Source organism: Cebus imitator, unplaced genomic scaffold (assembly GCF_001604975.1).
Source record: "Cebus imitator isolate Cc_AM_T3 unplaced genomic scaffold, Cebus_imitator-1.0 Scaffold258, whole genome shotgun sequence".
In the NCBI taxonomy this organism is placed as follows: Eukaryota; Metazoa; Chordata; class Mammalia; order Primates; family Cebidae; genus Cebus; species Cebus imitator.
Genome location: NW_016107573.1, coordinates 2,190,693 through 2,203,697, shown reverse-complemented (window position 1 = coordinate 2,203,697; position 13,005 = coordinate 2,190,693). Strand labels below are relative to the sequence as shown.

At 49.1% G+C, this 13,005-nt stretch overlaps 1 protein-coding gene across 1 annotated transcript; it reads right to left on the bottom strand.

Moving 5' to 3' along the window:
- Nucleotides 1–224: 224 nt before the first annotated feature.
- Nucleotides 225–12,335, bottom strand: SEC14L3 (SEC14 like lipid binding 3). The gene is made up of 12 exons (XM_017499595.1): nucleotides 12,198–12,335; nucleotides 10,889–10,964; nucleotides 10,601–10,644; nucleotides 10,408–10,467; nucleotides 8,950–9,138; nucleotides 7,847–7,942; nucleotides 7,199–7,259; nucleotides 5,786–5,869; nucleotides 2,771–2,877; nucleotides 2,242–2,381; nucleotides 1,997–2,166; nucleotides 225–1,150 (listed from the first exon to the last, which is right to left on the bottom strand). Exons 1-12 carry the CDS (start codon nucleotides 12,249–12,251, stop codon nucleotides 1,029–1,031), a joined length of 1,203 nt encoding a protein of 400 aa, XP_017355084.1. The 5' UTR covers nucleotides 12,252–12,335; the 3' UTR covers nucleotides 225–1,028.
- Nucleotides 12,336–13,005: the final 670 nt, after the last annotated feature.

Here is a 13,005-nt window from a genome sequence, read left to right as displayed (position 1 = left end):
CACTCCTACCTTGATCCCCTGGCCTCTTGGGCAGAGCTTGGCGTGTAGTAGATACTCAGTAAACACCAAATAAATGCCTTACATTCTCCTTAAAAAAAAAAAAAAAAAAAAAAAAAAAAAAAAAAAAAAAAGGCCAGGCACAATGGCTGATGCCTGGAATAAAACGTGCCAACCTCACAAAGCTCTTGGCAAAGTTTCTGGTACGTAGAGAGCACTCGCCAAAGGATAGTTGTTGTTTTCTTTATTATGATTATGCCAGATGTGACTTCCTTTGCTTCCAGGAAAGTCCCTAAAACATAAGCTATATGCTCCAAGGGAAGTGGGTGAAGGTGGGAAGCTGAGCATGCAAGTCAGACAAAGCCTGATGTAGGCAGCTCCTATCAGAGGCATGTGGCCTTTGTGGCTGGGACCCTCAAAAGACAGCCACTGCAAGAAATCTGTAGACTGAATTGCCTGGGTTTGCAGGAAAGAGTCCAACCCCACCGCACCTCTGCTCCTGTCCAAGGTGCTGAAACCCACCCCACATAAGCTCCTCCCAGTCATGTATAGCCATTGAGTCAGTTGCCTGTTCTCTACCTTCTGGTCCTCCATTCAATACCGCAAATATACACTGAGCATCTACTATATTTAGGGGGTGGAAATAAAAATTATTTAGATATGTCTTCTCCAACCCAAGTTGCTCACAGCCACAGGGAAGGAATTCAAGCACACACATAAATGCCTTAGGGTAGGTGAGGACAAAGGCTAGGGGATTCATTTTCCTATTTCTTGAGTTTCAGTGACACCCACTTCTTGCATTTACCATTGCTTTTTCCTCTTCTGCAACCTTGGTACCCTCCAAGGTTATGCCTCTCATACCTTTCTTGATTTGACCACAGCAGATGAGTTTTCCCCAGGGCAGCTCTTTCTGTACTCACTAACATCACAGAGTCAGGAGGACTAACAATCAGTTTCAGGGAAGGAGGGAGTGTAGGATATAAAGAGAGAAATCAAAGGGTTAGGAGGTCTCTGAGAAGTGTGGGAGCCACCTAGACAGGGGTGAGCTCCTTATCATACTTCTGCATGCCCTCGTCGGGGAGCAGGACCTCCACTGTGAAGCTGACCTTCTTGGCGTGGACAAAGCTATAGGTGTTGTCGAAGCGTAGGACATCTGGGGGACAGATGGAAAGAGGGGAATTGGGCTTGGCTTTACATACTCTGTGTCCCTCCCCCAGCCATGGAGGAGGACAGGCTTGTGTTCCCACTGGCTTTGTTTGTCAAGCTTGGCCAAGCTTCCCACCACGCCTCTTTCCTTCCGCATGGGAACTGCCACCCCAAGCAGGTCCTGTAAACAGACACCCACTTCCTCTTGGCGTGTGCCCAGGCCTGGCTTTATTGGCATTGAGACCAATAGCCATTACATCCCATGGCCTCACACCTGGGCACTCACATAACGGGGGTGTGAAGCACATGGTTGGGTCTGTTGGAGACCTCCCAGCCCCCTTAGATGAAGCAAGGTTCTGGAGCAGGCCTGCTGGACACTGTTTGCCTCTTCACAACCACACCAAAAAGCAGGCATTATCACCCCTGGCTCACAGGTGAGCAAACCAAGGGTCCTTCCCAGATTGGTCAGACTTTTGCCCAGAACTATGCAACTACCCCGAGGCTGGGCTGGTACCCTGGAATCACACTCAGCTTTGCAGCTCTGCACAGTCGATTTGTTTTTCAGAGCCTCGTTTTCCTCATGTGGAAAGCTACACCTGTTCTGTCACTTGTCTGTGTTCTGCAGTCCGGGTGCCCCCAATCCCTTCAGGGCCTGTGTGTCTCTGGCTCCTGGTGCACAGTAGGTGCTCATGAGTATGGACTGAGTGAACGACTGTATGAATGAATGGTGCTCACCTAGGCTGTGTGTCCCTGAATGGGGAAGGGGTGTCACTGCCCTTCTGTTTCCTTTTCTAAACCATGGAACAGGTGGCTCTAGCCTCCCAGAGCCAAGGCCCAGCTGGGGAAGACTTACAGACGCCGGCCTCCAAGCACGTGAGGCTCCCATCCTCGGGCACCATGTGGGCATTGTAGCGCTGGCTGGGTAGCACCTCTGTCATCTCCCCTGCCCGCTGTCGCTCCCCCATCTTGGTCTTCAGGAAAACTCCGAAGCCAATGTCGGCACCATCAGATGAGAACTGCCACCTGTCAACAGGAGGGGGAGGAGATAGGTTGCTGCTCAGCCTGATGGGTCTCTGAGGGGTCAGGGCATGCTCCTACCTGAGGACACAGCTTGGAAACAGGATCTCGTATTCCACTTGGTGTGACGAGCCGCGGTTGATCTGCACCGAGTGCTCATACTGAGTTTTCACCTGGTCCCGCACATACATGGACTTGGGAATCTCCCCGCCATAGTTGATCTGCGGACATGGATGAGATGGGCTTGCTCCCCTCTCTTGGCCATTGTTCATGTTTCTCCTGCCTGAGACACTTTCACCACCCCCTGGAAGTATCTACTTCATCCTAGCCCCACTCTCCCGCCTCGTCAAGCCTTCTTTGACCTTCCAGGCCAGGCCAGTGCTTCTGCTGGGAGCTTCCCCTTCTAACTCATCCCTCTGGGTTAAAATTCTTCCATTTCTTGTTGCCTTTACAGCTGCTAAGAGCTCTGTAAGGGCGAGGATTGGATTGTCTAGCTTAATACCTAGTTCTCGGGATCTCTCTATAGGTACCTGTGGAATGAATGACTGGGTGGAAGGGGAACCCAGCTTAATTCTTGAGCCTCTCTTGTCTGGGGAAGGACTCTTTGTACCTTGGTTAAACATTTGGGGTTCCCATCTGGGTCAGTCAGGGTGCCCCCAAACTGGGAAGGCAGTTCCTCAGGACTGATGAGTTTCAGCAAACCTTCCTTCCAGTTACCTGGGAGCAGTGGGATTCAAGGATGGTTAGCAAGAATGAAGGGGAACAACTGGCCTCCCACACCTACCAGGATAACCTGAACTTGGGGAGAAGCCCTAAAGGAGGTACGCTGCTAGAGTCAATTCCCCAGTATCCTAGGCCTGGGGCTATAGGAAGTGTCTTCCTCAGCATTGTATTGCTTTGGAAATCTATTTCCCCCCTTGGTAGATAGATCAGTACTTTTTTTCTTTTTTTGAGACAGTGTCTCACTCTGTTGTCCAGGCTGGAGTGCAGTGGTGTGATCATGGCTTACTGCACCCTCAACCTCTTGGGCTTAAGTGATCTTCCCACCTCAGCCTCCTGAGTAGCTGGGACTACAGACATGTAACACCATGCCTGGCCAATTTTTGTTTTGTTTTGTTTGGTTTTTTATAGAGATAGAGTTTCACCATGTTGCCCAGGCTAGTCTCAAAATCCTGGGCTCAAGTGATTGTCTCACCTGGGCTTCCCAAAGTGTTGGGATTACAACTGTAAGCTACCATGCCCAGCCTACAGCACATTCTTTTTTTTTTTTTAAACGAAGTCTTGCTCTGTTGCCCAGGCTGGAGTGCAACTTCTGCCTCTCGGGTTCAAGCAATTCTCTGCCTCAGCCTCCTGAGTAGCTGGGATTACAGGCATCCACCACCACATCTGGCAAATTTTTATATTTTTAGTAGAGATGGGGTTTCACCATCTTGGCCAGGATGGTCTTGAACTCCTAACCTCGTGATCCACTTGCCTCGGCCTCCCAAAGTGCTAGGATGACAGGCATGAGCCGCACACCTGGCCAGCAGCATATTCTTGAAGGTCTTCCAGTCATGAGCAGTGAAGCTAAGAGTTATCTAATTGCCTCAAGGAGACTTTAGAGCTCAATGATGTCAACGGCCTTCTTGGGGTCACTCCGTGAGTAAGTGGCATGCCCAAATCAGAACTCCTAGTGGAGGATGGACAGCCTTGGGCCTTTGGAGGGACCCTCCTCACCTCTCTCTGCCTAATCACCATGACCATAATGCTTATTACTGTTCTTCATGCCCTATGCAAATCTATAAGAGTTCTGGGTCCTGGCTGTTACCATGGCCCCAGCCTTGTGGCTAATCTAGGCTACCCACTTCCCAACATCCTCACTTTGGCCATGAGAAATTCCTTCTCTACCGTGGGATTAAGGGGAAGACCACAGTGTCCCACATACCAGGGCCAAATGAGCAGAGTCGCGTGGGGCAGAGGCTGTGGATTTACCGCCTGGACTGTGCTGGTAACCTACGCTGCTCCAGGCCTCAGAGGCTTAGCAGGCATGAGCCTGGACCCTTCAAACCAGGCCCTCATAATCTATCAAGTTCTCTATCCCAGGGGAATTGGGTAGAGGCAGAGACTCAGGTACCAGGAAGAAAGAGAAAGTAAGGATTTGTAAGGTCCCCCCTCACCACTGGATCCTTAGTTCTCCTAATTCTGTGATCTGACCATCCTGCCTGGGAGAAGTTTTCCTCAAATCCAGGGTCATTGGTTTGGGTTTAAGAACTATTTCCCCTCTTTCTCTTTCTCTCAGCCTGTCACTTGTAAATGCAACTATTTTTCCTGTTTATAAAATTAATATATATTCTTTTTCTTTTCTTTTTTTTTTTTTTTTGAGACGAAGTCTTGCTCTGTCGCTCAGGCTAGAGTACAATGGTGCCATCTCGGCTCACTGCAACTTCCACTTCCCGGGTTTAAGTGATTCTACTGCTTCAGCCCCACTCCTTATTGGGCCCACCACCACGCCCAGCTAATTTTTGTATTTTTAGTAGAGACAGGGTTTCACCAGGTTGACCAGGCTTGTCTCAAACTCCTGATCTCAGGTTATCCACCCACCTCGGTCTCCCAAAGTGCTGGGATTACAAGTGTGAGCCACTGTGCCCAGCCTAATTAATATATATTACTATACAGAGTTTAGAAAACATAGAAAATACAGGTAATAAAATTTAAAACCACATGATTTCTCACTATCAACAAATAATTATTTTGTTATGTTTTCATCTAGAAATATATATTTATTGTCCATATATTTGTTTTCATAAAAATAAGATTATACTTCTAGTTGAATCTTATTTTAGTTTATACTTATGAAGATAAGTTTATAATCTACTTTAAAAAAGCTTAATGACATTTCCCATGGCACTAAATATTCACTCACAGAGTTCATCAAATGGATGCATCATTATTTACTTATCCCGTTCCTTCTTGTTGGACCTCCTTTCTCAGAACTGTGGCTACTCCTTCTGCTTGTCTGCCTCATCCTCCTCAGCCGAGGTTGCCTTTAGAAGCACTAAGCTTATGAGTGTTGAACACAAACCGAGGCCTGTATACCAGAAATTGACTAGCAACCAAACTGAAACCAGTGAGGTGGTAGGTGTGGAGGCCTTGTCCACCAAAGGGGTATGGCATGGAAAAAAGCAGAGGTAACAAACTCTTTAGGATAAGACCCACCTCACTGTTGGGAAGAAGGAGCCTCTGACTAGGTGATGTGTAGAGTTCTCTTGTTGTTTTTAAGACAGGGTCTCACTCTGTTGCCGAGGCTGGAGTGCAGTGGTATGAACACGACTCACTGCAGCTTCAGGCTTCTGGGCTCAAGTGATCCTCCTGCCTCAGCCTCCTGAGCAGCTGGGACTACAGATGTAGACCACCACACCCAGGTAATTTTTAAATTTTCTGTAGAGATGAGGTCTTGCTATGTTGCTGAGGCTGGTCTCAAACTCCTGAGCTCAAGCGATCCTCCCGACTCAGCCTCCCAAAGTGCTGGGATTACAGGCGTGAGCCACTGCACACAACCTAATGTGTGGAGTTATAGATGGGGTAGTGGACCAACCTCACTCCAAAGTTTATGTATAGGTCAGGAAATTGAGCTGGCACTACTTACTTCCCAACACAATAATTTTCCTGCGAGTGTCCTCACTCAGGAATGGCTTCATGAGGTTGTAACCCACAGGGAAGAGTTTGGTAGCTGGAGAGATAAAAGTAAGGATAATGGGAAGAAAAGAATTATATTGGGCAAACCCCTCCATAATGGTTATAACCAATGATACAGAGGAGCCATGACTAACCCTGGTCAATTCCAATGTCTGTCCTGCACCCAACAAACCATCCAAGCAACCAGTCAACCAGCCAACCAACAGCCAACTAGCCAATCATGCATCAATCATGCAATGCAATTATCAAACTCATTCAGCCAACAAAGCAGCAAACCATTCAAACTTCTAATCAGCCACCTATTCAGTCAAGCAATAAACCAGCCAACCTACCAAACAGCCAACCAACTATCCAACAAACCAGCCAACTGACAACAAATAGTCAAGCAATTCATCTTCTAATCAGCCAACCTACCAAATAGTCAACCACCTAACAAATTAGCCAAACAGCAAAGTAATCAGCCAGTGGAACAGCCAGATGATTACTCAACTAACTGTGCTCTCTAGCCAGCCAGTCATCCAAATAACCAGTCAGACAACCATCCAAATAACCAGCCAGCCAGTCATCCAAATAACTAGCCAGCCAACTATCCAAATAACCAGTCAGCCACCATCCAAATAGCCATCCAAGATTCAGCCAAACCACAAACCAGACAACCAACTAATCAGCCTGCCAACCAGCCATCCAAACAACCTGCCAACCAAAATGCCAACCAGTCACTCAGTCAACCAAGCTAAGAACTAGCCAACCAAGCAGCCAGCCAATTCTCCAACCAACCATCAGTCAGCCAGCTAGCCAAGCAACCAACTGGACAGTCAACTGAGCAAGCAATCAAGCAACCAATTGACCAACCAACCAGCCAATCACCAAACATCCATCCATCCTTTCTTCTGCCCACCAACCCAAACAACAATCACCCAAATACCTATGGAGCATCCGCCATGGACCCAGGCCTGTGGGGGCTACAACAAAAGTTGAGAATCATGGCCCCTGCCTTCAAGGAGCAGAAAACTCAGCCCATAAAGCAGGATGAGCACAAATAAAACAGCTGGAGATCCCTAGAAGGCAGCAAATAGGAAAGGCTATACCAGTTGCCAGTGCCAGAGGCAGTCTGGGGAGGGAGAGATCATCATGGCCAGGAGAAATAAGGGAGGATTTCTGGGAGAGCTGGGATTGAAGCTGCCTCCTCGTAGAGTAAGGCCAGCCCTAGAAGTTACCATTTATTGAGTACTTACTCTATGCCAGGCACTCTAAGTGATTTGCATACAGCCAAGGAACCAACCTGCCTCACCATAATCCTGGGACAAGGCAGTGTTATCACCCTCAGCGTAGAGATGAGGAAACAGAGTCATTTGTCACACACCTTTCACGATAAGCATGAACTTCAGGGTCTCTGGGTAATTCTCTTCAAGGAGGCAGAAGAACTGTGGAACCAAGAGGGATCCCTTCAGAGAGCACATTGCATTTTCTCCTACCTCCATCTCCTTTGCAATCTCCTGTTGGGAGGTCTCTGATGCCTCTGGAGGATTTTCCTTCATGCCATCACCTCCACTGCCCTCTGGAGGGAACCTTCTCACCTCAAACTATTATAGCCATACTCTAAGAATAACTATAGAATAATCATTTTTAGTAAATACTGTAGTAATGGTAGTATAATAATAATGAGTAGTTTATTAAATGTTCACTATTTGCCAGGCAATGTATATATACCTTACATAACGACTTGCTGAAATATCCCTACATTGCTATCTCCATTTTGTAGGTAAGGAAACTGAGGCATGGCGAGGGTTTAGTGGAAGCTGGCACGTGTGGTCTCAGTACAGTGTTGTCCCCAAAACCCATTCTGCAGGATCTTCTAGGAAACATATTAAGGCCTTTTGGGTTTTGAGTCACAGTGAGGGTGCCCAGGATATTTTTAAACTAAATCTTGGCTCTCAGTGAGCAGCTGGCTCACAGCAGGCCAAGCTGGTCATCAAAGCAAGTGGTGGGCGGCCATGGGCCTTCTCCTTACCTCCTGGTATACTTCTACCAGAGGTTTCCAGAAGTGCTTCAGTCCCAGCCCCTCACAGTCAAATATCATCACGATGGTCTCAATCTTCTTCCCTAGCTGCAAGGATGAGAGCAAGAAGCAGTTCCAGGGTTGAAGGTGTAGGCTTGGGAGATGGTGACCCAAGTACATGACCCCTTGGGGCTTCTTCTAGCCCCTGACTCTGTCCTCAGAAGAACAAGTGGACAAGCCAGTGGATGCATTTCCCCATCCATCCATCCATCCATCCATCCATCCCCTTATACATCAATTCATCCATCAATTAATTGACCCATCCATCCATTCATATTGTCATTCATTTATCCATCCTTCATTTTTCCAACTGATATTTATCAAGCACTTTTTTTGTGTGTTAGACACTGAAATGTAACAAATAATGCTTGATAACCCAAAATTCTTGTCCTTAAAATGTTCACTGTCTGACTGGGGAGATGACAAGCAACCAGGTCATTCCAATCCAATGATAAGTGTTGTAATAGGTCAGTCACAAGGGCTGCAGAGGTACAGAAGAGGTTATTTAACCCAGGCAGGGGCTCAGAGAAGGTGACATCTAAGTTTCAGACCAAAAGGATAGATAGGAGAAAGTCAGGGAAAGTTGTGGGGGGTAGGTGTGTGTGGTAGGAACTCGGGTCGTTCTGGCAGAAGGAATAGCAAGGGCAAAGGCTCAGAGGGAATAGCAGTAGCTACCATTGTTCAGAAATGTGTATTGGACCCTGCGTGCTAAACTACATACTTGCATTATCGCATTTTGCGTTTGCAACCATTATTTATTATTATCTCTATTTTATAGATGAAGGATCTGAGGCTCAGACAGGTGAAGTGACGTATTCAAAACACTGAAAAAAAAAAGTCCCCGTCAACCAAGAATTCTATTCCCAGCCAAAGTATCCTTCAAAAAACTGTCTTTCTGTGACTGTGGCTTTTCAAGGCCTCACAGCTGGTAAGCAACTGTTTGACCCAAGAGCCCTCTAACTGTGGTTGTCCAGAACAGGTATGTTTCTGAGACCAATCCTCGCTGGCAGCCTCACCTGCCCCCAGCCATCCACCCCACCTGGCCTGGGCCTCACCCTCTCTGTCTGCAGGTCACACTCATGCAGGATGCGCTCACAGTCCCTCATCTTGGTCTTGAGCAGGTCCTGCTTGGTGACTGAGAAGAGCAGCCCCTTGGGATCAAGTGGGCCAATGATGTCATACCACACGGGGCAGCCGTCACGGTCATAGCCACACAGACCGCCAGGCATGTACCTCTGGATCACCTGGGCATGAAAAGATGCACAGAACTTGGCATTACACACCTCCCTTGAGACCCCCAGACCAGGCTGACTTGGGTGGCCCAAGCCTACGCACACTATGGTATACAGTACTGTCCCTCCCTGGAAGGCAGTGCTATTGTCGCAAGTGAGAAAGCTGAGGTCCTGCAGGGGAGGGCCTTGCTCACAGAGGGTAAATGGCAAAGCCAGGTCTCAGCAGGCCCCTGGGCTTCTTATGTCTGCTCCGACATCTCCCATGTCCCTTTCTGTGGAGAAGAGTTGGGTTGACTGACAAAGAACACAGATTCTGAGGGTAAACAGAGCTGGTTCAAAAACAGACACTGGCTGGGCAAGGAGGCTCATGCCTATAATCCCAGCTGCACAGGAGGTTGAGGCAGGTGGGATCTCCAGAGGCCAGGAGTTTGAGACCAGCTTGGGCAACAGAGGAGACCCTGTCGCTACAAAAATAAAATAAATTATCCAGGCACGGTAACACATATCTGTAAGCTTGGGAGGCTGAGGTGGGAGAATCACTTGAGCCCAGGAGTTCAGTTCAAAGTTGCAGTGAGCCATAATCGTGCCACTGCACACCAGCTTTGGCAACAGAGTGAGACCCCATCCATTAGGGAAAAAAAAAGGCAGTGATACCACCCCTCTGAACTCCATTCTGCCTCCTGTTCTGTAAAATGGTTTGGATAATCCCTTACTCTTGGGACTGTTGGCAAAAGGCCCTGAGTTAATGGTGGCAAAGGAGAGTGCCCAGCCCAGAGTACACACCCGACAAGTGAAGATGTGACCATTACTCTACCAAGATGCCCGTGGTGGTGCTGTTCTCATTGGCGCCTTGATGGGCTAAACTTCTTTCCCACCCAGACAGGTTGCTTTAAGCAGACCCCTAGCGGGCAGGGGCACAGAAGCACAGGCTAACTGTGGTGGTAAAGAGCCTGGGTTTGGGGGCCAAACAGGGCTGAACATAAACCCAGCCCTACCTTCGGGCTATGGGACTGTGGGCAAGTTACCTAGTTTTGCTGGGCTTCAGTGTCCTCATCCACAAAATGGGGACAATAGAATCCATCGTTGTGATGATTGAAGAAGCTCACACTGCTAACGTCTTAACCTAGGCCTGGACCTCGCAAGGCCCAGGAAACATTCATTATTACTATAAGAAAGGAGACTGTGGGCCCGCGGCTTCCAAAGGCTTCTCAGGCTTGCTGCCCCTCATTCGTGGTCCCCAGTGACCTTGAAAGACTGAGGTGTTTGGGGGTGTTGGCTTACCTCTGGGGGCTGCCAATCAAGGATATGGTCAATATCCATGGTCTTCCGGAACTCCACGTACTGAAAGGGAAATGAGTGGTAAGACCCGACTGGGCTCCTAGCACCACGAGAATGGGGATGGAAGGAGGGGCTCGAGACGTAGATTGCCCCTGACAAAGCCCCTCTATAAATCTCCAGAGTGGAGAGGTCTCACCTTGCGGAGCATAGCCTCCGACTTCTGCAGGTCAAAATTCCGAGCTGTGGGAAAACAAAGATGTGAGGCCGGAAAGAGGTCTTGTCTTGTTCCTGGCCAGGGGGAGCTATGGAGGACACCGGGGCCTGGGTAAGACCTCGCTCCCCTACCCTCTTCCCTCCTCTGGACCCGAACATGGGAAGCAAGATTGTGTGGATGGATCCTGAGAGCCATGAGGCATTCTGGAGCAGTTGGGACCAGGCCCCTCTTGCTGCCCCCGATCCCTAACTCTTCCACCTCTGCCCTCACCTCGGAGCCAGCGTAGAAGGAAATAATCATCAGGGTTGGGCAGGGTAGGAAGCACATCCTGGACATTTTCTCGGAACTGGCAAAAGAGATGCTGGTTAAAGCAGCTCTCTCACATTGAGCCGTGGCTGTCAGACTCAAAGCTGTTTTCATCATCCCTCCTTTCCTCCCACATGCAGAATGGCCCACAGTGATGAAAGGATGGGTTAATGGTTGACTAGAAGGAGAGATGGATCACTGGATAGGTGGATAAATGGAAGGAGGATAGATGGGTGAATAAATGGTTAGAAAGAAGAATAGATGGGTGAGTGGATAGGTAGAAAGAAAAAGGAAGAAGAAATGAATGAATGAATGGATGGATGGATGGATGGATGGAGAGTGGGTACATGGATAAGTCGGTGAAGGGACAGAGGAGACATGGATGGGTGATGGAGAGAAGGAAGGTTGGATGGATGGAAAGGTGGGTAGGAAGATGGATGGGTGGATGAAAGAAAGGATAAACCAGCTGGGTGCGGTGGCTCACGCCTGTAATCCCAGCACTTTGGGAGGCTAAGGCTGGTGGATCACCTGAGGTCAGGAGTTTGAGACCAGCCTGGCCAACATAATGAAACACATCTCTACTAAAAATACAAAAATTAGCTGACGTGGTGGCACATGCCTGTAATCCCATCTACGTAGGAGGCTGAGGCAGAAGAATTGCTTGAACCCAGGAGTTGGAGGCTGCAGTGAGCCCAGATCATGCCACAGCACTCAGCCTGGATAAATGACTGGGTGAGTGAATAAGTGGATTGGAGTTTGGAGGTATTCATAGTTCCCTCCGTGTGTTAGCCCCCAAAACTTCTGCTTCTTTTTCATCCCACCTTCTATTAAAACATAGTTAGTAATTATATGTCCTCTCTGCTCTGTCTCTTGGGCTTTTACAGGTCAGTCATCTTTCAGGATCCCAAGGAGGGAGGGGTTAAAGGGCAGACCAGCAGCATCCTACCTACGGTCCTGGGAAAGGAGGAAGGGGTGCCTGGCTGCCAGGGAAACCTCTCTGGTCCTGGCTCCTGGATGAGAAGAAGTCAGCCTTGACCTTGGGTGGGCACCACCCACACTATTGCCCAGAAGTGGCACTAGTCCCTCATCCCCTGCCCTGGATAGGGTAGATGTCACTGGGCAGTGTAGGGCTTGACCCTTTGGGAGGTAACAGCAAAGAGACAATGTCAAGGACGGGCTGAATCAACTGAGTGGGGCAGGGTTCCAGCCGTTCCTTTCCACTCCCAGCCCCTTTCCCCTGGTCTTCCGGAACTCCAGGGGGAGGGGCTCTCACCTTGGCCAGGGTCTCTGCCTGTTTGGGGCTCAGGTCTCCGACTCGGCCGCTCATGGTGCTGGCTGAGGCTTGAGGAGTGGTGACCGCTACAGGCAAGAGGCCAAGCCTAGTTTGTCCGCCCTGACCCAACTGGGTCCTTTTGCCCCCACTCCTGGGCGTGGCTCCAAGCACCTCCCCCTTGGCCAACTGTTTAAATTGCACATTACATAATTGGGATTAAGTGAGGTCCCGTGCTTGGCTCAGGGACAGATCTGGGGGGACAAGCGGGCATGGAGCGTGTGCCAAAGTCCCCTGCAAGGAGGAGGCTGCTGGGAGGAAGGGAGGCTGGTCTCCCGTGGCCATGGAGCCCAAGGTGAGTGCCTACAGAACCCACTGACCCTCCCAGGCCTCCACTGACCACTGCCCTAGAGAAGCGGGAGTTGCAGGGCAATGAGGACCACTCCTTGTGGGTACCCTTTCTCCCTGAGCCTCAGTCTTTCTCACTTAGGATTCTGCAAAGATCACCCCCCTTTATCCAACTCTGACAGGGTCAGATTCTGAGGCTTGGTCAGTGTAGCAATGAGTTCATTTACTTTGTTGGGGGTGGGAGGCTCAGGTTCTTCTTTCGTAACAAATGTCCACAGTCAAGAAGAGAACAGATGGCATCTTTTGAATGTCACTTGCTTCATTTATAAAATGGAGCTGTTAACACTTGCCCTGCCCTCCTTATGTGGCTGAAGGGAAGATCTAATGAGACGTAGGGACTGTCAAGGATTGTGTACATCTAAAGGACACTCCCCTTCAGCTCAGCTGGTCACCCCAGGAGCTG

Excerpts from the sequence above, each read along its gene's own strand:
- SEC14L3 (XM_017499595.1), bottom strand. The coding sequence starts at position 12,251 with ATGAGCGGCCGAGTCGGAGACCTGAGCCCCAAACAGGCAGAGACCCTG. Across the intron at positions 5,870-7,198 it reads GTTCATGCTTATCGTGAAAG|CTACCAAACTCTTCCCTGTG; the intron begins GTGTGTGACAAA and ends TTATCTCTCCAG. Across the intron at positions 1,151-1,996 it reads GTGCTTGGAGGCCGGCGTCT|ATGTCCTACGCTTCGACAAC; the intron begins GTAAGTCTTCCC and ends TCTGTCCCCCAG.